General features: G+C 35.3%; 1 protein-coding gene across 2 annotated transcripts; it reads left to right on the plus strand.

Annotated features, from left to right (window-relative positions):
- The first annotated feature begins 33 nt into the window (after positions 1 to 33).
- Positions 34 to 28,000, plus strand: adar (adenosine deaminase RNA specific). Of its 2 annotated transcripts, none has more exon segments than NM_131596.2 (15): positions 34 to 119; positions 4,242 to 6,335; positions 7,006 to 7,201; positions 7,350 to 7,498; positions 12,573 to 12,708; positions 15,525 to 15,763; positions 15,887 to 16,040; positions 16,960 to 17,131; positions 17,225 to 17,318; positions 20,714 to 20,833; positions 20,921 to 21,051; positions 23,729 to 23,911; positions 24,326 to 24,438; positions 24,522 to 24,649; positions 24,754 to 28,000. In NM_131596.2, coding segments are annotated over 14 exon segments (4,146 nt in total). In that variant the 5' UTR covers positions 34 to 119; positions 4,242 to 4,359; the 3' UTR covers positions 25,109 to 28,000.

A 28,000-nucleotide genomic window follows, 5' to 3' on the forward strand; every position in this document is an offset into this window, starting at 1 on the left:
CGTCAAAACAGCGTCGCAGCTCCGCGCCACACTTCATTGTCATTCAGCAGCGTTGTGTTTTCTATCTGCATGTGGCCTCTGGCAGGGACGCGGCTGGATTGTGCTCGTCGTCTGCGTATGTAAGTATATTTACGCCATACTAACGCCCCCCAGCTGCGAGTTATTAACAATATTTATGCAGAACTGGATGTGTGCGAAGTGAGAGAAAGACGCTTGGAAGCTGCTCGTTCCCGTTCTGTTTACCATTGACGTCGCGTTCTGCGCTCGCTCCCCCATCTCTAGTCTTGTGTCTGTTTATCATGCTGAATGTTTACAAGTGCACTACAGAGTAGAAAATGATTTGTTGCTGACTGTAATTGTTTATTTGTATTGTGGTATGTCGAAATAAATTGGGGCTAACGTTAGTCAACCTCCAGTGTCCTTGCTAACCACTTCTTTTTTGTTAATTGAAATGGCTCAAGATGATTATGCTAGTGGCTGGTTTATAAAGAACAAAAATAGTGCTGTGATATTATCATAGTCTTGGGGTTTACTTTATTTTAAATGCATGAATGTTTTTATTTAAAGCTTAAATTACTTAAATTCTACTTCAACAATAATAAAAAATACTACGTTGTGATCTAATGTAACTTAACCACTATTTTAGCAGCTTTTATGATGAATGCAGTCTAAAGTATCTTTAGTCAATGACTAAATACATGCATTTATAACAGTAAACCAACAAGTAACGTTACCATTCTGTCGTCTAATAATCATTTTTACCATTAGTTTAATACTGGATATTATATGTATTGGTCTAATTCATAGACTTAATGTTATAAATAGCATATACTTAACAATTATATATATATATATATATATATATATATATATATATATATATATATATATATATATATATATATATATCAGTCTTGTTTTGTTTGCACATACTTAACGTAAACTGATTAATAACTAGTTACAATCCCTAAATCTACAACTGATCCTAGCCTTAACCCTTATCTAAAAATATAGTCTAATTGTTTATACCTTACACCGAAAGTATACTTTAAATACACTAAAAGACATAAAGTTCACCCATGTACATTACATTATTGGTTCAATAATTCGCATTACGTGACAGCGTCTCCTTGTATGGCGCATATAATGTGCATTGAGGGAGAAATAATGAAGATGTCACTTCTATCAATAATAGATTAAATCGAGCATTAAAGAATAATGATACGACGAAAACAGCCATAATGTCTATACGATGATGTGTCTTTTAAAGCTCTGAGCTAAAAAGTTGCAACTTTGCGCGACTGTGTGGATAAACTGGGTTATGAAGCGCCCGAGGGAGACGTGTGTCCGTACGTGACCCGTATTCTTTCGGACTTTTTTTTTTTGGTGAAGTAGAGGCGCGCGCGTCCCCAGATCCTTTTCACCGTCGCGCGCTTTTGAAGATGTTGTTTTGCCTCTTCAGTCTTCGGTAGGAGGTTATAAACTGCAGTGCAGTTTCATGTCGGTCACGGTACTGTAACCTCATGTATTATGCATCTGGGAGGGTCGCAGGTGGAGGTTTGCTTTCAGTCTGCTGGCTGGTGAAATGTGAAACGAAACCAATAGTTCAGCGGCTATGATAAAATGAGTAGTGCGATGCAATATTAATATATCTTGCTGTTAACTGATATTCAGCAATATGGATACAGTAGTCCTGTGTGATTTTGTATGTTTATTATACTACATTTTTGCATTTATTTCACCGTGGGGTGACTTCTTTCAACTTATCTGCGTTTTAATCCTAATTAATATATTAGCATTAGTAGTAATTGCATGGTGTAATTACTGTTTGTAAAGCTGTAATATGTTGATTATTCACTCCAGACAGGGCGCCCCCTGCTGCCAGCGTGTGTAAACGCGTCTTGTAAGTGAGTGTCAGACAGAAATTGAAGAGTTTGGAGGAGAATGGAAAGCGAAACCTAAAGCGATTGTGACTAGTTCGCGACATTGCGCGTGTTCTCTCGTTTAAATTCACTGCTGACATCATTTTGCCCACTCGCTTTCAAAACAAAGTAATTGTAGACTCGTTTTAGAGTTTGTGCAGCTGAACTTTTTCCAAATGCAAACGGAGACAGCGTGTTGTTGGAGTGTGATCTTTCTACTTCATTTTCACTCTTCCTGCGGAACAGTGTTTAGTCTGTGCACGAGTCTGGGCCTCAGCTGCTTAATCTGTCAAATTCAGCTGTTTTATCCTCCGTTGTTTTTGCGGTACGTATAACTTAATATGATTTATCGTGTTGGGTTTATCTATTATTATTATTATTTTTACTTGTATAGTGTATGTTCTAAGTTATGCTCTAAGCCTGAAGCTGTGCTGTAATCCGAATTCAAACTTTAAATCAGTGATGCATGTGATGAATAAAGGGGCTAAGCTGGCTGTATGTTATCATACACATCCTATTTTTGTGATATTCTAAATTTGTTCCCACACTAAAACTATGCTAAATATATCAGATAATTTTAAAATGATTAGTTTCAGAACAATTTCAAAGCTACAGAAATGTATAATTAAATAATCCTACGTGTCGGATATGTGCACTTGAATTTCCTATAATAATAATAATAATAATTTGTATTATTATTATGTGAATTTAATCTGTAGCACATCAAACAAATGTAAATTTCATTGTTGCATTAGTGTAGCGAAATCTAGAAAATTTTTATTAGTTGTTGATATATTAGTTGTTGATATAACATTACATGCATCCGTTCCTGTTTTATGAACCATAATCATTTAGCACTATTTTAATAGTAAATAATTTGCAAACAAAATTCTTATTTTTTTAGCTAGTAGTTTTTAAAACAATTTTATTTGAATGACTAATTGGCTAAACTTTCAATTCCTAGAAAGGCTTTTTTACCCTAGTTTATCTTATTTGTTTGATGTGTTTGTTGCTCACTTTTTGGATAGTGTGATCAAGTGGTAACATAAGAGTTCCAGCGAGTGCCATGTAAGGTCCTTGCTACCTGTGTGACATGGAATTATCTTCTGATGCCATCTGTATGTTACTACAGTATCCCCCAGTTTCTCAGACAAGCCTTAAGTCTAATCCCAGACTAAAATTTAAGTCTTTGCTGTTTCAACTATAAGAACTTGCATTGGCTGAACTTAAAATAGATAGTGCTTTTTTGCCACATGATGGACACCAGCAATATTTTTTTAAAGCACATTTATTAAATTAATTTGCTTGGGACACTTAACCAAAACCTTATCCTGGCTTGGTTTAAGCCCTGTCTGTCAAATCAGCCATATATGTTGAAAGAAATGTTCACTATAATGTTAAAAGACAACAAAACTTCAAATACCACAAGTTACATTTCTACATGCAAATAGAGAAACTTGGAATGCGATGGAGCAGAATGAAGTTTTCCACTCACTATGATTAATTTGAACATTTGACATTACTTGTAAAGTGGCATCAGAGTTACATTAATACACTGTAAACTAAATTTGTGTATGACAATACCATTTAGTGGAAGACAGTAAAGCCAGTATGTGACTTCTTAAGATGTTTTTTCAGTGCAAGGTGCAGTGCAATTTTTAGCCACACAGAGGAAAAGCAGCTTTATAAATATTAGTTTATAAATGTAATTGTGCACTGAAACTAACAAAAACTAGATTGCTAAAAATGTGGTTAGAAATGTAGCAGCTTGTCTTCTGTATTACGAGGTAAGCTTACGACGTTTTTTAGCTATTGCTGCCTGAATCCATTAAACAAACAATTTTGTCGACTGAGTACTTCCAATTGGCTTGTAATTTTGTGAAGACTGTAGAACTTACAGTGATTTACATCAGTACTTACACTAAGCTGCTGATTTCTACATTTTGGAAACTAGTAGTAGGTTTAATAACTTTTAATCTACCTCCCTGTATATTGCCAAAAACAGCTTTTTGCACTTTAATTTCTATAGTTAGACCCACTTGCATTTGGAGAGAATGTCCTTGAAAGTGTTTCTTCTAATACCCATGACAACTTTCTCTCACCAGATGGATCTGCAAATTAATCGCTAAGCCAGAAATAAATTGGTTGTCACAATAAGCATGAATAATTAATCTATGAACCTTTTATAAAGTCCTAGAACTACAGCCTACTGTTTTTTTTAAGAAATGTGCAGACAGGATTTGTCTATACAGTAATAAAAGTACATCACAAAAATGTGCATTCCTTTATATATTTTTTTCTGTTATTTTCTCTCTGCAGAAAAACCTGTCTTTGATACTGTCGTGATATTGCAACCAGACAGCTGAGATTCATCCTAATACGTACACAACTTCACTAAGCCTAACGCTACACCCTCCTCAGCCCCCACCCCTGCGCTATGAGCAGAGGTAGAGGAGGGAATTACAAAGATAGCCAGCGATTTTCCCTCCCTTTCAGAAAGGGACAGCCTCAGTTTTATTCTTCTACAACCACTGGACAATCACGGGGCCCTCGTGTCCCAAGCCCCAGCTCTTTATCTGGCAGCTCTCCGCATCCTTCCTTTTACTCCTCCTACTCAAGTGGTCCTGGTGTACCTCCACGTGATCATCCTTTTCCCCCTCGTCACTCTGATCCATCCCTGTGGGCATCCCCCCAGCACGGCAGTGATCAGATCTCGGACTCAAATGGTGTAAGCTTCCGACAAAACCAGGTGCAGTTCCTCAGGGGGCAGAGTGCACAAGCTCCTCAGTTCAAAGCACCCCAGCCGCGAGGGTCCCAAAGCTCTAGCCGAGGGGAAGAGGTCTCAACTGAGCCTATCCAGTACCAGACGGGTTATCGTGACTTTAAATCAAACAGTTACAGTTTTGGAAGAAGAAACTGTTACGGCAGAGGACAGGATAACTGGCAAGGGGAGCAGAATTTTGGACCTAAAAAAAGGTCAGGGTGGAATCACCCACACCAGAAGGGACAATATTATTCAAATCAGCACTATAAACAATTCTGGAACGCTCGGGCAAATGATTTATCCTCTGGCATCTATAATCTGAGTTTTGGTGACCGTGTAAAAAGGGTAGACACCTCTGATACCTTGTCCTGCAGTAACTCTTCTTCTAAGGTTTCCAGTTCTTCCAGCTCATTCAGAGATTCCCTGTATTTGACCCCTGAGATCCACCAACAGGTCTGTGCTTTTTTGACATCACTCAGGCCAGCTGAGACTATTCAGGCAAAGGTCTTGGGCAAAAAGCTTGGTCTCCCCAAGAAGATTGTTAATAAGGTTTTGTATGACCTTTTGAAGTCAAACCAAGTAGTGAAACAAGGAGAGACCCCCCCTTTGTGGAGACTCTGTGAGGAGAGCCGCGAGTCCATCAGAGAGAAAGACCAAACACAGTCTTCAAAAGATTTGGAAAAAGAGCCAGGTCAGAGTCCATATATAAACCAGAAAGTTGGTGGAGATTTCACTACCACCAGTACTCCCTCTCCATCAAAGATTCCCATTGACGCTGACAGCGATACCAGTGACGAATCAGAGGACTCTGAAGGTGACGATAGCTGTGAAAAGTTGCTTGCAGATCAGGATAAAAAGACTCTTTCACCTACAGTGCAGTCTGTAACATTGTCAACAATGGCTGATTCTAAAGATAGCAAAGAGAAGATCCTACAGTACCTCTATGAAGCAGGTACGGGAAATGCACTTGTGATTGCCAAAAATCTTGGCCTGCGAAGTGCCAAGCAGGTCAATCCCACACTTTATGCCTTGGAGAAACAAGGTGATGTAAACCGCAACACTGAAGTTAATCCACCTACCTGGGAGCTAAGTGCACACAGACAGGAAAAGATGGACCGCCAACGAAAAGCTGCTGCAACTGCAAACCAGGATGTAAACAGTGCTGCAACTCTAAGTTTGGAAGATGACGAGATTGCAAATGTAGCTTTGGTCAACTTTGAGCCAATGGAAGGAGGTGGAAAACCATTGGTTGAGATGTTAGACAATGACAATGTTTTTGGTAACACAGAAATTGACATTCCTGGCTTAGAACCGGTATCCAAAGCAAGTGACCTTTCCTCCTCAACCCATCGGAACTTTCAGCCCAATCAGTTTCCCTACTATCAGGAGACTCCCAGTAACGGAGGAGAACAGTCACAGTGGGCATCTGATGATATTCCAGAGTTCCTGAACACAATTCGTTCTGAGGTTGCAGTTTCCTTGGCTGCACCCCCTCCCCCGACCCAAAGCATGGAGTCAAACAGATTGCAGAAACTAAAAGAGGCCCGTAGTAAGAACCCAGTTAGCGGGCTGATGGAGTTTGCACAGCATCTTGGATACACTTGTGAATTCCTACTTTTAGAACAGTCTGGACCCTCACATGACCCCAGGTTAGTTGATGGAAAAGGTTTTTTTATACATGCAGAGCAATAGTTTGTTTGTTTTAAAATTATGTTTTAGACAGGCTTTTTTAAAAGTGAGTGTTAACAAGGAAGATACGCACCTGTGAATAGTTTAGGACTTTGTCAAATGTCTCATGAAATTAAAATGATTTGTTTAGATGTTATGTTCAGTCTGTTTTAAGGATATATATTAGCTAGCATGATCCACTAAACTGACAATTCACATTTAGAAAATATAAAACTTATAAACATCAAAAACTTGCAGTTTGTCATCTCCACCTAAACCGATCAATGTTTTTTCAAGTCACCTCATACTTCGGTTTCTCTTCAAAACCAATCAAACGCTCTGTAGTGTGTGTGACATGTCATGCCCTGTCAAGGCCCTTATTTGCTTTTCATTTGATGAGCTTGATCTCAATTACACTGGCAGTGCTCTGATAAACAAAGCTATTGGCTGTTTTTGTAAAGGGGAGGATGTTTTACGTCCTACCCTCTTAATTTTTTCTGAAGAGATTACATCAAACATTAAACAAAAATTTACATTTTAAAGCACTTCATGGGACCTTTGTGTTAAACAGGTAGTGAAATTGGATTGTATGATTAAACATTAGTAGAAATACACTAACTGTGTTATTTAATTTTTGTCTTTTGTATTCAGGTTTCGGATGCAGGTCATGTTAGATGGTCGCAGGTTTCCAGCAGCTGAGGGTTCAAACAAAAAAGTGGCAAAAAAAGATGCTGCTGCCATTACCCTGAAAATTCTTTGGAAGGAGTTGGATGGAGGAGGTGGAGAGGAAGAGGAAGAACCAAACATTGAGGGAGCTGGGTCAACCACCGATATGGCAGATGATATGGTAGTATTTTTATTTTATTTTTCTATGTGAAGGTTGCATGCAACTATTACTAATCTCAGTTCTAATATTCCATTAAACATGCAATGAACCAGTATTTAACCAGTATTTCATCTAAGACGTTTCTCCTTTCTTTGTCTTATTTTTAAAGGGTGGCACTGACACTCCACCTCAGGCTCTCTCTCGATCACTACCTGGAGGAAAGAATCCTGTTTCTGTTCTGATGGAGCACAGTCAGCGCAGTGGGCACCCTATCCAGTTTATCAAAACAGGACAGGAAGGGCCCTCTCATGATCCACGGTAAAATGCGTTCCAAGGTTCACCCAAAAAGGAAAATTCTGTTATCATCTGCTAATTATTCAGTTGTTTCAAACCAGTCTGGGTTACTTTCTTGTGTTGAATACAAAAGAAGATATTTTGAGGAAAGCTGAAAACCTGTAATCATTCACTTCCATAGTATTTGTTTTTCCTACTATGGTTTCAATGATTACTGGTTTTAGCTTTCTTCAAAATATCATCTTTTGTGTTCAAAAGAAGAATGGGTTAGTAAATAGTAAATACATTTTTATTTTTGGGTGAACTATCCTTTTAAGTAGCATTCCTTTGATCTCGCTAGAGAAAAGCACATGCTTTTATTTCAGATCTTTGTGTCTTCCAGGCTGTTCTGTCTCCTTGCCGTACGCGTAATGCACCCTCTATGCTGTCTCCTATTTCTTCCTGCTCTGCTTTTTACTTCCCTTTATTCTTTGTTGCTGTTAGAAAACCTGTGAAGGTTTGCTTTTGTCATTTTGGTAGCACTGTTCTTGTTTATCCTTTTTTTTTAGTTCCACTTGTTCTTACTATTTTACTATCAGAGTTTTTTCTTAGAGTGTCCTTAATTCTTTTATCACTACAGAGTGACTTTGCTAGCTGTGAAAAACAATGCTTGCTTTGTCTAATCATGGCACAAATGGTTGTTTTATCTCCATTTTTATTTTTTCTTATTTTTTATCTTTTTATTCAACTTCTCCAAAGTTTGCTTATTATTATACAAGTATTACTTACTCTTTAGCATCAAGCTAAGTCTGTATACCTTCTGTTGGCAATTTAGTTTGCATTATTTACATGAAGTAATCAAGACAAGGTTTAAGATATGGCCCAATGTGATTATTAAACCTAATATCAAATTAAACAAATAGTCTGCATGCATGCTTTTGTTTTTAGTCATCTTAAGGCACTTAACATAATTCCAGGAGCTACAAAATTGTTGTGCAGCTCTGAATGTTTTCAAAACCTCAGTTAATTACCATTGTCACTTATTTATTACTAACATAAACACAGATCGATCAGTGAAACTCAATATCTTTTGAGAGGTTTTTACATTTGGGCTGAGCAGTAACTTACAATTGTTCAGAGAGTATGCATTATTGCAGATTTGAGATGCGAGAAAACAAAATTTGTAAATGGTGTAGCTAGGGCTGCACGATTAATTGAAAAAAGATCACGATCTCGATTCGACCCTTCACACGATCTTAATTCACCTTTTCTATGATTCAGCCCATTATATTTTTAAGGTCAGGAGAGAAGCTTAAAGGCGGCCACTAGAGCTGCACAATTAATCTTTAAAAGATTGCGATCTCGATTCGACCCCCTAGACCAGTGGTCACCAATCCTGGTCCTGGAGGGCCAGTGTCCCTGCAGGGTTTAGCTCTATCTTGCCTAAACACACCTGCCTGGATGTTTCAAGTATACCTAGTATGACCTTGATTAGCTTGTTCAGGTGTGTTTGATTAGGGTTGGAGCTAAAATCTGCTGGACACCGGCCCTCCAGGAACAAGTTTGGTGACCACTGCCCTAGACGATCTTAATCCAGCATTTCTACGATTCTGCCAATCATATTTTCAAGTTCTGGAGAGAAGAAAAGGCGGCTGCACGAGTCTTTTCATTGTTTCACACACGTTGCTCAGTGACATTGACACCTCCAAATGATGTTGAATGAGTCACATACTGTATTTATAAAGCATAATTCACCTAAAAATGTCATTTTTGTCTTAATATAACGATGTTTTCACGATCGGGAAATCACACTTGACGTGAGCTGCTGACCGTGAGCTGTTATCACAGAGAGGGCGCGCGCGCACTCTACTTAATAATAGACGCGCGCGTCTACTTTAGTGAACAGAACCTGCATATGTTGCGAGTAACAGGTAATACAGTTGTAAATAATATTCAGTTTGTGGAACAGAGTGATCATTTGTGAGCCGAGCGCGAAGTATGAACAAACACTTAGCAGTCAGAATTAAACCGAAAGTGTGCACTTCATTTAGAGTTATGATTGCAAAAAGCATTTGATATGTTTTTTTCTTTCATAGCGAACCCACAGTTGTGCATGAAAATAAATGTTTACAATGTCAGTATAACTACTCTAGCATATATATTGTTGAATATAATCTGATAATGGCAAATGTCTGATTTTACCAGTGAATAAAATTTTCTAATATGACAGATTGCAAGCATATATCTCAAACATATTAATTCAACATCAGAATTATTATAAGAATAGATTAATATAGAATATAATTATTTATAGAAACCAGTAGACCCACACACAATGTTATTATTGAGGTTGTGCCATGTTTGTTTTTACCTTACCTTTATTTTACATCTACAGAATCGTGAGAGAATCGTGATCTTTATTTTAAGCAAAAAAATCGCGATTCTCATTTTAGCCAGAATCTTGCAGCTCTAGCGGCCACACAGCGACATGTACACCTTCAAATAGCGTTAAAAGTGTCACATACTGTATTTATAAGGTATATTCACCCAGAAATGTAATTGATGTCTAAGTGTAATGATGTATTTGTGACCACAAAATTACACATGAGCTGACCGCAAGCTGTTTGTTTACTTCGGAGAACGTACGAGTGCTTGCCAATGATGCCTTCTTTAGTGAACAGAACCTGCATAGGCTGTGAATAACAGGTAATAAAGGTGTTAATAACGTTCAGTTTGTTGCACAGAGCGATCATTTGACCCGGGGTCTGTGCTTCAAACGTGGACTATTCGGTTAGGTGAATTTGGTTATTGACGATTTGACATGATGCAGGATCGTTTTGTTCTTCAAAACTGATCCGAGAGTTGTTGTCATGGCAACAGTTCTGGTAGCTCAAACCTGAGCATATGAACATGATATTATAATGGAAAGGATTACAGCGGGTCAGTTCAAGCAAAGATAATACAGATAGTATGTACCGAATTCTGATACTTTCTTACAGTTGTAGTTATATACACTTGAGAAAATAGTAAATATTTTTAAACTATATATATATATATATATATATATATATATATATATATATATATATATATATATTATAAAGTTATAGTTATTAATAAAAATAAAGTTTTATATATATATATATATATATATATATATATATATATATATATATATATATATATATATATATATATATACTAATAAAACTTAGCAATCTGCACCCACGAAATGAAAGTACAAAGACTGCCACCTAGTGGTGCAAAGAGAAAACTTTTTAGATTGATTTAGTACAATTTGTGTATGATATTACACGTACATTATGTGACTTTTTTTGAAAGCAATAATATATTTATGCAGTCATAAACATGTTTTGACAGTTAATATGAGAGTGATTTGATGCTTCATAAAAGTTGCAGACGCCTTTACCAATAACAAAATGCTTTTGTAAATATCCAGTTATTCTTTACACCGATTAAAAAAAACTTGCTACAATAATACTACTATAATAAGGAAAATCCGCTCTAACTGTAAAACTAAATAAATTGCTCTTGAAACATAAAAGGACCAAGCATGCAGCACTTGGAAGTTAATGTGAAGCCGGCGCGCTCATTATATATATGATCATAATGCATTTTACAGTTAGGATTACGACAAGCATTTGATATGTTTTTTTTTTTCTTTCATAGCGAACACAGTGTTGTGCATGAAAATAAATGTTTACTGTGTCAGTATAACTACTCTAATCTTAATAATGTTATGAATGAATATAACTCAAGAGGTAATCTGAAAATGAAAAATGTCTCATTTTACCAGTGAAAAAATTGCCTAATAATGTTGTCAATGACAAATGACAAGCATATATCTCAAACAACCAGGACATATTGAAAGTCTTTTCAAGTCCACCATAATGACTGTACAAAATTTTGCGTTTTAAGCAACAGTAGAGCTACACACAGGCCTAAAATTATTTCTGTTGTTTTGTTTGAGAATTTGAGAATTAACAATAATAAATAACAAATAATAATTAACAATAATAATAGCCTACTAATATTAACCTTTATTTTACATCTATAGAATTGTGAGAAATATGTGATCTTGATTTTGAAGAAAAAAAAGTCATGATTTACATTTAGGCCAGAATCGTGCAACCGTAGGTGTAACTTCATTACTTTTTGAAAAGATTAAATTAAATATTTGGTTGGATTTGGTTCAGGAAATCCTCAACAAACATACATATAGCAATCTGTCATGTGCCAGTAGATACACTGGGATTACTGGCCTTGAGATAAATGTAGCACTGCCTGTCAAATGAGCTTTAACAGACAAAAAATTTATATATTTTTGGCCAGTGTTGGGGTAAGCAATACAATAATGCAAGTTACGTAATAATAATACTTTTCTAAGTAAGGAGTAAAAAAACGCATTACTTAAAAAACATTAAGTAATAAAAACTGAGTTCCTTTATAAAAAATGTAATGCGAGTTGCTTTTTATTTAAATTTATTTGTTTAAAAAAAAAAATAAATTGCTGAATTAAAATGAACGTTGAATCTTGCACAAAACCAAGTGGCAAAGCCTTACATTTCTGCACTGAAAGTATTCTCAATATTCTTAATGCACGGTAGAAAAGTAAAAGGGGATTGTCTCAATGCTTATATTACTTCACTAATTAGACTAAAAGTACAAATGCTTTAAACTTTCGTTCATCTGTATATATGGCATGTAGAGCTCGGGGCTCTGGAAGTTCTTAGAAGATAACATTATCCTAAATTATTATTATTTGATGTTTTTTAAGGTAAATAAAGGTTATACAGTGTGTTGTTAATAAAAAAAAAAGAAAAAAAGGCAAGTAAAAGTAACGCAAAAATAACTTGATGCATACTTTCCATAAAAATAATTTAGTAACGCAACTAGTTACTTTTTGGTAAGTAACTCAATATTTGAATGCATTACTTTCAAAAGTAACGTTCTCCAATACTGTTCTTGGCTATAGTAATATAAAAGCATAAATAAAAATCTTTCAATTGTTTTTTTTATTAGACATAATGCTAATATTCTGTTTTAATGTTCCAGGTTTTCACTTGCCTTTTCATCTTTTCTTTACCTCCTGTGTCAGGTTTATGTTCCGTGTGAAGGTTGGGGAACGTCTCTTCCAGGAAGCCTCAGCACCTAGTAAGAAGGCAGCAAGACAGCTGGCAGCGGAGGAGGCTGTGAAAGAGCTTATGGGAGACGGACTACTACATCTTAACAAGGTGAAGAGAGCTTTAGAGACAGTAAAAGGAGGAAAAGAAAGCTTTTTGAAAGACAGAGAAAAAGAATTTAGTGTGTTTTTAAGCTTTAAATCGTACTTTGTCTTACCATACATGCACTTTCTTTTGTAGTTTACTTTTGTCCTGGTTCTTGGTTGTCTGGTTCCTGGTTTCTTTTAGAGTGTAAAATACATGGTTCACTGTAGCCACCATGTGGACAAACAAGTTCAAAACAATTTACAATGCATGTACATTGTTTATGTGGTAAAAAAAAATAGGGCTGCATACGAACAATTTTTATGTACGGTGTTGATGTTGAAATTTCCATCAACACAATCTGTGGCTGAAATGGGCTGGATTTTCTTGAATTAGTGTTAACCTTGTCTGTGTCAAAGTAAACATGCTGAATCGGTGCTTCTCTGATCATAGAATGTCTCAGAAATGAGATTCTCTGTTAGTTCGCATATGTCAGCATCTCTCAGTATAGTGTGAATTGGGTATTAAGCCCAGGAAACACCAAGCAAATTATTTGCAAATTATATATTGCAAATATTTAAGAAATGCAACAAAATGACAGCCAGCTTTGGGTTTTCTTTCGACTTTTGCCGTGATTTGCTTTAGTTTTGTCACTTCAGTTTTTGTTCTCGTGCTCTGATTTGTAGCTTAACAGCCAATCAGAGCACCGCTTTCACCAACGAACAACAGATTCTACATGCTGAATCAGGCAAACTAAACATGAGCCAGATAAGAGGTGACGTGGAACATGCCAAACAAACTAGCCTGACAGATGCCCTCAGATGGCCTAATGGCCGACTGTTGGCTTGGTGTGTCCTGGTCTTGAGGAAGAATTTACCGACCAAGTTGACAATAAAAAATTTTGAATAATATTTGATCATGTATATAAAAAAAAAACTAATTGTTGACATTTTATAATTCAATAGTTTCTTGACCTAATATGGCCTAACAAGACTGCCTGAAATAATGCAGTTTGACTAGTGGTGCACTGTAGCACATGACTTTAATTCTGCACAGTTAGATGCAATCCTACAAACAAAATGGTGTCACTTGAAAGCCCCAATATACTAACCGCAAAGTGCTTTTTCTGTTTTCGTCTAGGGTAAGAGTTACCCATCCTACGGAAAGTGGTACTTAATTAAAAACTCTTTGCTTTCAGTAACTAAATATTCATACTCAATGGTGTGGAAGAAAATGACAGCTAGGAAATCACCAGTTCATAGCGATGAGAACATGTTCATTTCAGCATTTATTATGTTAAGTAATTAAACAAAGGTTTATTTCTGACATTTGAATAGATTCAAATTTGTGCTGCTTGTCTTGAGGGTTGCAATGCGAGTTCTAGAGCGAGTAGAAAATGTTGGCAATGTGTAAGATTTTTTCATCATGCAAAAATAAATATGTTTATATTATATAATATTTATTTTACTTTATATTGCACAATTTATTAATGATTTTGTGGGGGAAAAATAAAGATGTTTTCTAATAATTTTTCTTTATATTAATTATAAAATTGCCTTTTTTACAGTTAGTGTTAAAATGAAACCAGTTTTTGTAATAATCAGTTTTTTTTTTTGCAATCATGCTCTGGAAATTTTGTATTAAGATGTATATTTATTAACATACTCATTATTATATTAGCAGATATACAGTGCTCAGCATAATTGAGTACACCCCATTTTAAAAATTAATATTTGTATCCATTTCTTAGTAAATATAGGCAATGCAATTTGGTGCTTTTAATAGAAACATATTTATTAAACATATATTTATTAAAATAATATTTTAGTCACCAACGATATTTAGAAATTGAAAGATAATACAATTAAATTCAAGCTAAATATTGCAAAAAAAAAACAATTTCAACAAAAGTTTTTTTTCTTTTCTTCTTCTTCTCTTGATTTTTCTTATTTGTATTTAGTATTTTTCTATAGCATAAATTTACTAGTTTTTAAACCATTATCATAAGTTATTTTGTTAGATGAGGTTGGAATTGGTTTAGGTACTGACTAATCTAATGTATATGCACAAATATAATATTGTAAAGCTTCCTATTAAAACTACGAATCTAAAAGATTGTAAAAGGGTGTACTTACATATGCTGAGCACTGTATATCAGTGTATTCTAATTAGAGCTCCACAGTATTTATGTGTGTTAATATTTTATTTTTCTGTGATGCATATTGTAATATTTGTGAATAATCTTAACAGATTAAATGCATCACTTAATTAATAATTTTAGGACAATTTTGAATAATATTAGGATGGTTTTGTAGTGGAGCGCATCTGCATAATGTAAACAAACAAATCACAAGCAATAATACAAAAGTTATAAAGTTTTTTTCTGGGAGTCTAACAGTATTCAGCTACACAAATTGAATGATTAAATGTAAAATAAAAAACACTGTATAATCTTCATTGCATATATACAGCACATAAATACATTTAATGTTTCTGAAAATATCTAAAAATGTTAATTTCCTGTGCCTGAATGCTTTTAAAATGTGTACATAGCCAAAGGCCTTAAAACAGATTCAAATGATGCAATTTTTTGGAAACTTTATTGTTAAACTTTGCAGTTCCCCCACAATCTTGTGTGTGTTGAACTCCTACTCCATTTTAATTATGATTTGACAATGCAGATCCTGCAATGTGACTATTGCAGATGGGTACAATGCGATATCAATGCTGAAACGATATATTGTGCAGCCATAATTCTTATTTGATTATCTGAATAATAGTTGATTTAATCTCAAAGCATCTTATTTTCATCTCACAGTCTACTTTTCTGTTTTGTCCTCCAGCCTCCAAGTAGTTTCTGTCCTATGGGTGACAGTGAGTCGCAGCCAATGTTTCCGGCGTGCCCCTCTCTGCCCCCCTTGACTGCAGCTGAGCTTCAGGCAGCCCATGAGGCAGGTGTGGGTGACCTCATCAACCACCTGAACAACAACGCAGTGTCCGGTCTGCTTGAGTACGCCCGTGCTCGAGGCTTCGCTGCTGAGATCCGCCTGGTGGGCCAGTCTGGACCCTCACACGAGCCCAAGTACATGCGCACTCTTTTATTTGCTTTTTACAGCAGCAGCAGGACGATCATCTCAGTGTGTCTCTTTCTCGCTGCCATGCCATAACCAAGAGAACAAATGAATTAACCCTATTTCTCTTTCAGGTTTACGTACCAGGCTAAATTAGGTGGGCGGTGGTTTCCTGCAGTGTGTGCCAGTAATAAGAAGCAGGGCAAGCAGGAGGCAGCGGACGCTGCTCTTAGAGTGCTCATCGGAGAAGCCGAGAAAGCAGCACGTACTGGAGAGCTCATGCCAGAGGTAGCTTTAATTAAAGCTTATAAAAACATTTCAGTAACTTTTAAATCTGCATTGACTTCTCATTAAAAGAGTGCAATTAAATTATGCATTACATAATGTTAAGATGTACGAAAACTTTTTGCTTTATGTGTCTTTTTTAAAAATCCTTATGGTTTATTTGCTGTTGCCACATTTTTGCACCCTGTTTGATTGTTTTTTTTTCTATGTATTTTATAAAAATTCATGAGTATATATATATATATATATATATATATATATATATAAATAATTTATGATCTATACATTTTGAATATTGTTCTCAACAAATTGTCAAAAATTTTATTTTTAGCATTAGTAAAAGTTTTGCTTTAAATAAATAAATAAATTTAGTTTAGACTTTATAACACTATATATATATATATATATATATATATATATATATATATATATATATATATATATATATATATATATATATACGGTTTATTTTTGTTTTAATTTATATGTGTAAAAATGTATTTATTCAGTTTTAGTTAAGGCTTGATAGTAAATCAACACTAATTGACAATAATATATAATTGACACTTGCAGCCTTTAGTAAATCATTCAAAAAAAGTGCCTCTCAAAGCAAAAAGCGTGTTCGGTGTGATCGGCCCCTTAGGCAGCACAATGCGTTACTGTAATGTTGTTGTTGTAGTAGTAGTAGTAGTAGAAGTAATTATAGTAAAAGTAAAAATCAGTATATTATGTGATGTTACATAATAAATAATTGAACTGTTGAATTAATAAATTGGAATTATTAAAAAAAATGGTGCCATTACACCTCAAGTGTGCATGGTTTTCTAATAATTAACTTTTAAGATGGATAATAAATAAACAGTCAATTATTTAGTTTATGCTATAGTAATAATAATCAAATATTCTTGTAAATTTTTTTTAGTTGCCAGTATCAGGGAGTACAATTCATGATCAGATCGCCATGCTAAGCCATCAGCGCTTCAATGCCCTCACTGCACGCATCCAGCACAGCCTTCTGGGTAGAAAAATTCTTGCAACTATTGTGATGCGCAATGGAACGGACAGTCTTGGAAAAGTTGTCAGCCTCGGGACAGGTACAAATACACACACAGACTCGGTTACAGCAAACATGATGCGTGCACTGTAATTAAAGAAGTGCTGTAATTGTTCTTGTCTGATGTCTCTAGGAAACCGCTGTGTTAAAGGAGAGGAGCTCAGTCTTCGTGGGGACACTGTAAATGACTGCCATGCAGAAATCATCTCCAGAAGAGGCTTTATCCGGTATCAGCTTGCAGAAGATTTTTCTTTCTCTCTCACTGTCAATCCCATAATTCTTTTTCTTCTCCTTCTGCTACTTTTCCCATCTTGTTCTTCAAGATAGCGTCTTATTTCACAGCAGCTCATAAATATATTGAATTTATATTTGGTTTTCTGCAGAATATTAGAATGTCTGCTTGTATGCCTAATATATTCTTTAAATCTCTGGCTGTCAAAGATTAAGGTATATTTGTTTTATAAAACACAAAATATAAAGTGTATAAATTTTAGCTTATATTACTATATAATATATTCATATGTTATTAATGATATTTTATTAAGGGATGCACGATATATCGGCGGCCATATCGTTATCGGCCGATAAACGTTATTTTTAAGATTATCATTATCGATCCGATGTCTACTTTAGGCCGATATCTTTAAGCCAATAAATTACGTAATTGTACAGACCTGCCTGCCACGCTCACGTGGGTGGAACTTATTCAGACTTGCCCAGTGCATTATAATGGAGCTCTCCTCACACTGTTTATTCCTTCAAAGTCTGTCTTTTCTTCAAGTGGCACTGCTGTGCGTTAATAACTCAGTAAGTAACCATGTTCCTCATCATTGTAGATATGTTTGATTAAGTGTCATTGTGTATTTTGCTTTAAATCGCCTCAGGAAAAAATATTACATGTGTAAATCATTCCTGCTCTGTCTCTTTGTTGTGTTAGAGATAGCAGGTAGATTGACTTATTACTCCAGGGCCGAATAATGTTAGTTTCGGGGTGAACTGCCTTTTCTTTTAGTTGCAACCGGTGAATGAACGAGGACACATGTAACTTGTACTTGGTCCAAAATATTTGTTACTTTCTGTGTGGTGCAACAAATCAGTCACTGAAAATTGTCTCATTGCCCATATCCGCTCCTCCTTTCTCTCTCCCTCTCCGCTTCACACCCAAACTGCAACGCAGTGCTTTAAAGGACCCGCACATTTTACAACACGTGTAAACATAACGATCGTTTGTAATCTGATTATTTGTTATTATCAATGTGTTGCTTGCCATGTGTTGTTGATGTAAGATTGTATTTAGTTTGATTGGAATATTCATATTGATTATAATGAGCGTGCGAGCTGTCACCACACACACACACACACACACACACACACACACACACACACACACACACACACACACACACACACACACACTGTAGCACGGGTGAAAGGTGAATCCAGATCTCGATTAGCGGCTTATTCTGTCTTTATATTCTGCTGTGTTTGTCATAAAGTCAGCTCAATGCAGGTTTTGTATCAAAATCTGGCTGATGGTAACTCTGCCTCTACAGTTGAGTGAAACTCACAGCGGTTTATCATAAACTTTTCATCGATCTATTTTCCCACAATTGACAGCAAGAACGAGTGCAGAAGCGTTGTCTGATTGACAAGCAGCACCTACACGTGTTCAAAAGAATCTTAAAATGCCAAATAGGATAAATCTATGCCGCATTTTCTAAACGTACTAAAACGTACTATCTGTATTTAGCTGTTCGCTTGTACGGTGGCTATAAACTGTCCAAACACCTCTAAAAAGGCTTTTTCGGACATGACATATTTGTACATGTGTACATTACTGTAACACGTTTTATTCAAGACCATTTGAGCTGGTTTCAGTCCTTAGCTCTTTTTTAATTTTCATCTTATTTAAATATATTTAACTTGGTTGTTAATTAAATCCCATTTTGTTATTTAACCTATGATTTTTATGCAACAGTCAAGTTGCATGTTAATTTGCGATGAAGAAAAGGAAATAATGTATTTTTTGTATGCTGATGTATGTGAAATCGTGAATCTAGGTCTATTATTACCTTGCAGTTTTGAAATTATAGCTTTTTGCTTTGAGTATAGACTATTCAGTTCATAAGAGCAGTTCAATCTTTAATGAAGTTTGCTGTATAAAAATATACCATTTTGAAATATTTATAATTATCATCCTATACATATCGGCTATCGGCCTCCAAGTCTGAAGAATTATCGGTATCGGCCAAAAAATCCATATCGGTGCATCCCTATATTTTATTTTATAATTAGGCTTTTTCATTGTTATTGTGTATTATATTATGTTATATAAGGAAAAATTGATGGGCCAGTAAATTGAGAAATAGTGTTTTAAATTTTTTAATAATTCATCAGACCAGAGTAATTTATTCAGCTTACACTGTTCTCCATATACCAAGATTTTTGACATATGTAGACTGAAGTAACTCGTTCAAAAATAATTAATCATAATATGAAACTGTTAGGCTCAATCTAACGTTTTCCAGTGAGAGGCAACTTTGTAAATGCTGGGTGTCCGCAGGTTCTTAAAGTGTTAAAAGTTGATAAATAAATTATAATTTGTGACAAACGTGGGAAGATGATGTGGCGCTTTCCACATATAGCAAAACAGACAGCAAAATAGGAAAATGTAAGTCTGCGTACTCCTGGTTGAAGAAAGACGAGTTTAAACAGTGGCTGAAGCTTGTCGGTGAAAACAACTGCATAATTTACTCTTAAGATTTGTTTCTTCTGAGATTATCTGAGTTCTGTTGCATGGTTGTGCTCCATTGATTTTTATTTTTTACTGTTTTTATTTTACAACTGTTTATTAAGTAAAAGGTTTGATACTGATTAGAACTTGATGTGGCAATGAGGTCTTAAATATTTTTAGGTTTTTAAAAAGTCTTAAAAAGGTATTGAATTTATCTTTAGGATTCCTTAAATGGCTTTGTAATGGTTTTCTATTAGCATTAGCATTTTGCGTGCTGTTTATGTGCCCATGCACCTCACTTTCCAGCTGCCTGATGTCCAGTAAGTAAACTGTGTAAGTAAAAAGTAAACTCTGAGCGGAAAAACTGCTCAACGCTATACACTCCAGCATCTGGGCAGTTGATACAATGGTTACCTAGCAACATAAAAAGTGTGCAGCACATTGTACTTTTTTCTTAAGTAAAAAAAGGCTGTGTGGTGTGCCCCACATTTTCAAAACTAAGCACATTCGGTGTGATAGGCCCCTAATGTGGTCAGTTAATATCTAGACTTTAAAATGGGAAATAAATATCAGCATTTCTTACAATTAGAAAAATGTGAGTAGTGTCACCAGTGCCAGTTTATTTATCAATAAATAATATATATATATATATATATATATATATATATATATATATATATATATATATATAATGTGAAATTATTAATAAGAACCTTGGTATTGCTAAATAATACATTTTAAAAAGTGATAATCAGACATTATTACAAATGTGTCAACTATTACTATTACTACTACTAAAAATAATAATGAGGATGATGATGATAAAAATAATAGTAATAATATTAGTAATAAAAATGAAAGTCTCATTTGTAAATGTGTATGGCTTAGGTTTTTGTACAGTGAGCTGATGAAGCACTGGGAAAGCCCTGGCGATGAGACTATTTTTGAGCTGGCAGGTGATGGTAAGCTGAAGATCAAATCTGACATCACCTTTCATCTCTATATTAGGTGAGACATGCACTTTCTCTCATCCAAGCTCGTTTTACAACAGATTCATCTGCAAACATGGATAACACTGCTTTCTTAATTTCACAGCACTGCTCCATGTGGCGACGGTGCTCTCTTTGATAAATCGTGCAGCGAAGCGGCTGAACTCAATGGCTCTGGACACATGCCTCTCTTTGAGAACATCAAACAAGGCAAACTCAGGACCAAAGTGGAGAACGGTAAGACACCAATTAGTTTTTTTTTTTTTTTTTACATTATGAGAGGGCCATTTAAATGTAAAAATGTGCTGTATTTAAAAATACAACCCCACTTCAGAAGAAATTTGGTCATTTTGTAAAATGCAATTAAGTCTATGTGATCTGTTAATGTTCATTTACTTTTGATTAATCAACAAAAGATCATGAACATGCAACAATTTCAATCATAAAAAGTAAGCTAAACAAAAGTATCCATCAGGAGCTCCTCCACGGGACTCAGCACTTGTTTAACACTCAGCTTTTGACCCTACCTATACTCATTGCCACTACCAAACCGATCAATGCACATCTGTGATATGTGACATGTTACATGTACAGTGTAGTTAATTTTTTAAAGGTGTGCATCATCGTGAAAGGTATTTGACCCTGCAAAGGCTACACAGGACCTGGTATACACAAGGCAGAAGTATAAATTGGTCTTGATCTGATAACCATAAATTCAGCATGAAAGACATCACATTAATAGCAGTGCATGTCTATGTACTCTCCCAGTATATTTCCCCATGTCAATGATATCCTTGTACATTTACCAATTAAAAGTCACCAGTGACATTTTGCTCTGCTTGTTCCTGAACCATGAAAGATATTTCCTTTTGTGTCTGAGAGATGGTCACAGAGACTGAGAATCTTCTTTTTTTTCTCTTTCAAAACAAGCTGTAGTATGGACTTTTCTGAGCCTAGCACACATTTCCACTTTTCACAATTTGAGATGTGCTCTGGCCTGGGGAACCAGCAACTTTACTGCACAAAACTGACTTATAACTTTCTATTTCCGTAACAAAACTATCCATTTTCGGGCTCTGCCAGCTTTATGGCTCAGCAGAGTAATCTGCCTATCCCTAGAAGTCATTGCTAAGAACAGTACAACAGTATTCAGTAACAGTAACCAGTAACAGTACAGTATTCAATCCTTTTGCACAAAAATGGCTAAAGACTTCTTGATGCAGTTTTATTTAATTAATTTAGCTTTTATTTTATTTAACTCCACAGTCAACAGCATAACTTTTTTTTGGAGCACCTTTAGATCTTTCCTGTCATGCCCTACATAAACTGAACTATCTGTTTTTTATTTTATTTTTTAAACAAGTTCTTTTTTTCATAATTTTAAATAGATTAGTTGGTGAAAGACCGATATTCTATAACCTTTTTACTTTTATTTAGCCTCTAACTTAACTTTTTTTGGTGTTTTGCCATCAAAAATTTAAATTAAAAGTAATGTTTATTTACTAAAATGTAAATTTGTCTTTAAAGCTATCTGTAATCTTCCCTTTATAGATGGGCTAATAAAATAAAAGAGGGTTTGTAATGACAGATTTTTGATATCACTGTATTTTGCAAATTGTCTCATTTTGGGGGTGCAAATGTAGAGAATGTCACGTTGTTTTGATTTATTTCATATCTACATCTTGATGCAATCTGTGCCTTGAAGGGGAAAAAAGCAAAACAATTTTAATAGAGTCAAGTGTCACATGCTGTAATAGGTACTGTTTGAACCTCCTAATCTTAAATTGCACATGCTGTGGCGGAAATCCAGGACCTCAGGTATACTAACTCTAGTGTGTTAACTGTCGGATTAAATAAGAGGCACTCAGCAGTGTTCAGTGTGCCATCTGCCCATGATTATCTTGCCAAAGAGCGTCTCTGTAGCCACATGAAGGTGGCTTTTTGCCAGGCAGAACAGCCATTGTCTAGTGGGAAAGGAGAAAGCAATTACGTGGCAAAAGCAGTTGGCAGGTTAGCTGATGCATTTCTGTGGATTTAACTTGACAAGTGGGCACATCATGTAGGCAGTTGTGCTGGAGCAGCTGATTTGCTGACCCCGACACTGCTGGCAGGGAACTAAAAAGCTGATACATTGTGACACATATTTGTGACACTTCAGCGATTAAACCGATTATGCTTACAGATTATGCTTTGTGAAGTTAGCTAGATTATGAAATCAGGTGTAGACAGTATTAGAGTTTTCTTTTTTGGTCCGTAACTGTAGACCACAGTTCCATTATTAAAGCAGAACTTCAACTTTTACTTTATAGATTCCAGTGACTGCAGACAGGATGTTGAATCAGTTAATACTCTGAAGACAAATTGTCCTAATATATGTGTATATATATTAACGCTAATCAGTTATAGAGACTCCACTATAGCAGCGTGTTCTGCTGGATCCTGGAACATATTGGCATTGCAGTGAAGGAGTTAGTGGTCATAGTTGCAAATCAAGTTTATACAGAATCAGTAATGATAAATCTCAGCCTTGGACATAAAGCCCTTAATCAGTCCATGTGTATTAAAGAAATAGCAAATGAAATGAGTACAGTGTCAAATTATTTGAAAAAAAATCCTGTGGGTGGCATGAGAATGTATGAACATAGAGAGTAGAATAGGCCATAATACATTTGACTCATGGACATTTGCTGAACACAAAATCTTTAATCAAATGTAACATTTTTTATTATTATTATTATTTATTTTTGACTGCATGAACATGCTATATGACGGGTTTATGTATTTATTTTAATCAGGAAAAACTTTTAAAGATGTGTTCATGGACCCAGAAAACTTTTATAAACAGCATTCAATTTACATTTTATTGACTAAGATTATTTTTAAACAATTTTTGCCATTAATCTTACTCTGTCAGGTGAGGGTACGATCCCAGTGGAGTCCAGTGACATTGTGCCCACCTGGGATGGCATTCAGCATGGCGAGCGCCTGAGGACCATGAGCTGCAGTGATAAGATCCTGCGCTGGAACGTTCTCGGCCTGCAGGGGGCGCTGCTCACACACTTCATCCACCCTATTTATTTGCACTCCATCACTCTTGGTAAGCATTTCTCCAAACCTTTCAAATAATGATGTTTTAATGTTTCAAACCAGCTTTTTTAAGGTTTGCTAGATTATATCAACAGTAAAGGCTTTACATATGCAGACCTTAACTGACAATAAGACTTAATTGAAAACCTAATATAATTTGATGATTCTGATAATTACTATTTTATTTAGAATATATATTTTAGACCAATATTAAAATGCATGCATCAACAAATTAATTATGTTGATTTTTTTTTTTTAAATAATAAAAATAAATTGAATTAAATAGAAACTAAATTATATAATAAGATTGATTTCACTCATGTATATGAACATTTATTGACTGGTTGTTGTTGTCATTATTTTTATTGTTCAGAATGCCTTCGGATTAGGTTTACGGGTTATATTTTGATCTGTATTTGTTTAGGATATCTTTACAGCCACGGTCACCTGACTCGAGCTGTGTGCTGCCGATTGTCCAGAGATGGCGATACTTTTAAAAGCAGTTTACCAGCGAACTTTACTCTCAACCACCCTGAGGTAGACTTGCACAGCACACGACATCCAGCCCTATGAAGCTTTAGATTTTATTCTTCACTTATTTTCTGTCTTGCTTTCTGCAGGTGGGCAGGGTGAGTGTGTACGACTCGACACGCCACACAAGTAAGACCAAAGAGTCCAGCGTCAACTGGAGCCAACCAGACCAGTATAGCGTGGAGGTTCTGGATGGCACCAAGGGCAAACTAGACAGGTGAGAGGGGAAAATTGAAATCCAGCTTATCTCACTAATTGAATATTTCTCAGAGGCACTTCAGGACCTTTCCTTCTCAATCTATCGTTCTCTTTTTGTGCCAGTCCCAAGATGGAGGTATCTCGGGTTTCCAAGTCCAATCTGTTCCGTCTCTTCCACGCTTTGTGCCAGCGAGCAGGCCGAGCCGATCTGCTGGCACTGCAGTCTTATGCCCACGCTAAGATGGCCGCCACATCATTCCAGGAAGCCAAGAGGCTGTTCTTTCTGGCACTGAGCCAACATGGATATGGTGCCTGGATTGGGAAGCCCTTGGAGGAGAAAAGTTTCGAAGGTGAAGCCAAAAGCTTTGAGCCGATGGGAGGAAGCGGAGACGTTCAGGCTTCAGGTTGCGTTGTTGACCCCAATAGTTTCTTGAGCTCCGAAAACAACAACTTTCTCTCTGCGGCACAGGGATTTTAGGGCTAGAGGGGGAGATGAAGTCAGCAAATGAGGGGAAGAGGCAGGATTTGAGAAGGTTAGTTGTAGAGATGGAGGAATGGGGTGAATCTGTGGCTTCGGGATTCAAACTTTTAACATTGTGATAAATCAGAAAGAAGTAAAGCAGAGCTTTAAACCCATGGCGAATTGGACTTGATGAAAAATGAAGAAGTAGAGTCATGCCTTTTTTGTTTTAGAAAGCTGTAAGCATTTGTTTTAGGAGAGTTCGTCTTTTATTTTCTCCATGTTTGACAGCACCAATGCTGTGTTAGTGACTGGGTGGCCACATAGGCAAGGGATTCGGTTCATCGCTTAAGGTATATTTCACTTAATAAAGAGAGTTTTAACGCTGGTCAGGTCGCTGATTTACATTTATTTAAATTGAGGTTTCCCTGTGTTTCATTCGAGTTGGTTGTAAAGGATTGTGTATTGAGATTTAAAGGGTTTGTTCATTGCAAAATGAAACGTTGTCATTTTGTCACCCTTACCTTTCCTCAGTAATTTTTTTGTTCATTAGTTTATTTAGAGCTGTTTCTCTGTGTGTTTTTTAACAAAAAGGCATTGATTGCTGATTTTGTTTTATTCAAAAAGAAATATACAGATTGAAAATGATGGCAGAATTTTCATTTTTGCGTGAACTAACTATTTAATTTCATCAGCATTGTTTTGTCTTTAACCTACTTTGTTTTTTTCATTCCTTTTAAAGTCTTGGTAATACTTTACAGTAAGTATTCATTTTCTAACATGAGTGAAGATTAGTTGACAGGAACTAACAAGAACAGTATACAGTGTATATCTATCATAATCCTAATATCTACATGAACAAAACTCAAATCTGCTAAAGTTGTATTTTTTTTAAACATAAACCAATATGTGTAAGCAATACAACTGTGTTTTTACCAACTTGATCCAACGTTAATAAATGTTTTAAAACACATTGCTCAAATGTTAGTTCTTTTTAACTAATGGCTTAACTGATGTTAAAAAATGAAACCTTACTGTAAACTGTAAGCAAATTTGATTTGCTGATTAAACTTTCTGTATTTACATAAATGTTTTTTTTTTGTTTGTTTTTGTTGCATTGTGGAGAGATCCACACACCAAAACTTGAGTAGACTGCTTGAAATGTATACATAATGTACATACAAATACATATGCACACAGATGTATATATAAGGTCTGTTGAACGAGTTTATATATATGCGTGTGTGTTTATGTATGTGTATATATTGTATGTATATATTTTGTAATGAATCCTAATGAAGTGAAATCCATATTATTTTCTATCTTCATTTTTAGGATGTCTTTTTATATATAAATATAAATATATAGACAAGGTGTGTATGTTCTGTTTTGGCTGTAGTTTATGTGCACTGTTTGTTTGTTAGATATTGCATGCAGCCAAACACAATCTTCATTCTGACACATGACATCTGTAGCGGGCAGGTGAACAGCACAAAACATATGCACATTGTTTTTCTGCGTGTGTTTGTGTGTGTGTGTGTGTGTGTGTGTATGTGTGTGTGTGCACAACTCTGTGAATCTGGGTCTTAGAATATTATTTTAGCCTTTATATTGTAAGCTGAAATCTGCACTGCTTCTGTTTTAATGTGTTCAGACACCATCAACTGATGCACTGCTTCAAGACTAAAGCAATACTAACATTCTGCTTCCTTCCAGCAAGTGTGACTCTGTATGCCTCAAACACTTGTCATCAAACCATTGAAGTCTACTCCAGCATTTCTTTAAGATAAGTTCTGTTCTTGGTATTAAAGGAGAATTTTCTTTCCGTGTGCTGCAGAAAATGATGTCTTGCGGGTTTAATGGCATATGCTGTCTTGGCTCAGGCTGTAGCTGTAGGTGAGCGGGGATATTTAAGACTGGGTGGAAAACTATTTGAGTCTCACCACAGTAAAAAGCACCAGACGACAAGGCAAAACTTGTATTCCAAATGAGACTTTTCTGCTGTCTACTGATATAAGAATCACCTGTAAAGAGTGTCTGGTTGATTTGCGTATGTATATTTAAATAAGTAATTTCATACACAGCTATGGTTTGTCTTAGATGTTAATGTTTGTTTTATTCTATACAGGTTTGGTAATATTACTTATAAATATTAAATTATATGTTTCAAATATTAAACTTTTTTTTTTTAAGAAAATGTCAATTGGTCATTTCATCAAAATGTAATTTAATTATTCCAATATCTAAAGTATCCTTAATTTGTCCAAAGTTAAAGCTTTGTTATTGTGTCTGTCATCTAAAAATAAACATCATGCCTGACAATGTGGCACCTTATTTCATTATTTTAATGCAGCATTTTATATGATAAAATTTGTATTTTAAATTTGACTGTTTGTATTTTATATTTGTGAGAAATGCCATCAGACCTTTATAAAATAAAACCGATAGTATCTTTGCACACAAACCCATACCTTTATAAATCCAGTAAAAGTTTAACTGAATTTTAATGGTCTCAATTATTTATTTTTTTTTCAATATATTTGGTGCAATTCACATTCTACACATTCAAATGTCAATATCACAGTCAGTTTGAGCATTAGTCTATTGCATTTGAGTACATAGCTACTGTAAAAATTAATAATTGATGGTTTCTCATTGTTACCATTTAATTTGAAATGCAGGCGTAATACACATTTATGACTGTCTTATCAGGTGTGTATGTAATTTATGCGTTCAGTTCAGTTTCTAACCTTTAGCTTATCAATTATGAAACATTAAATGTTGCTTAAAACAGCAACAGTATGCAAGCTAACAAAAAAAATGGCACTTGTTAATAAATGTACTGTATATATTAATATTTGGATGGGAAAAGCTGAATTCCTGGCCTACAATCTAATAAATTTGTTTTTT

This window comes from Danio rerio, chromosome 16 (assembly GCF_049306965.1).
Source record: "Danio rerio strain Tuebingen ecotype United States chromosome 16, GRCz12tu, whole genome shotgun sequence".
Taxonomy (NCBI): Eukaryota; Metazoa; Chordata; class Actinopteri; order Cypriniformes; family Danionidae; genus Danio; species Danio rerio.

Excerpts from the sequence above, each read along its gene's own strand:
- adar (XM_073925283.1), top strand. The coding sequence starts at position 4,360 with ATGAGCAGAGGTAGAGGAGGGAATTACAAAGATAGCCAGCGATTTTCC. Across the intron at positions 7,499-12,572 it reads GGGCCCTCTCATGATCCACG|GTTTATGTTCCGTGTGAAGG; the intron begins GTAAAATGCGTT and ends CTCCTGTGTCAG. Across the intron at positions 21,052-23,728 it reads CAGGACCAAAGTGGAGAACG|GTGAGGGTACGATCCCAGTG; the intron begins GTAAGACACCAA and ends TTACTCTGTCAG.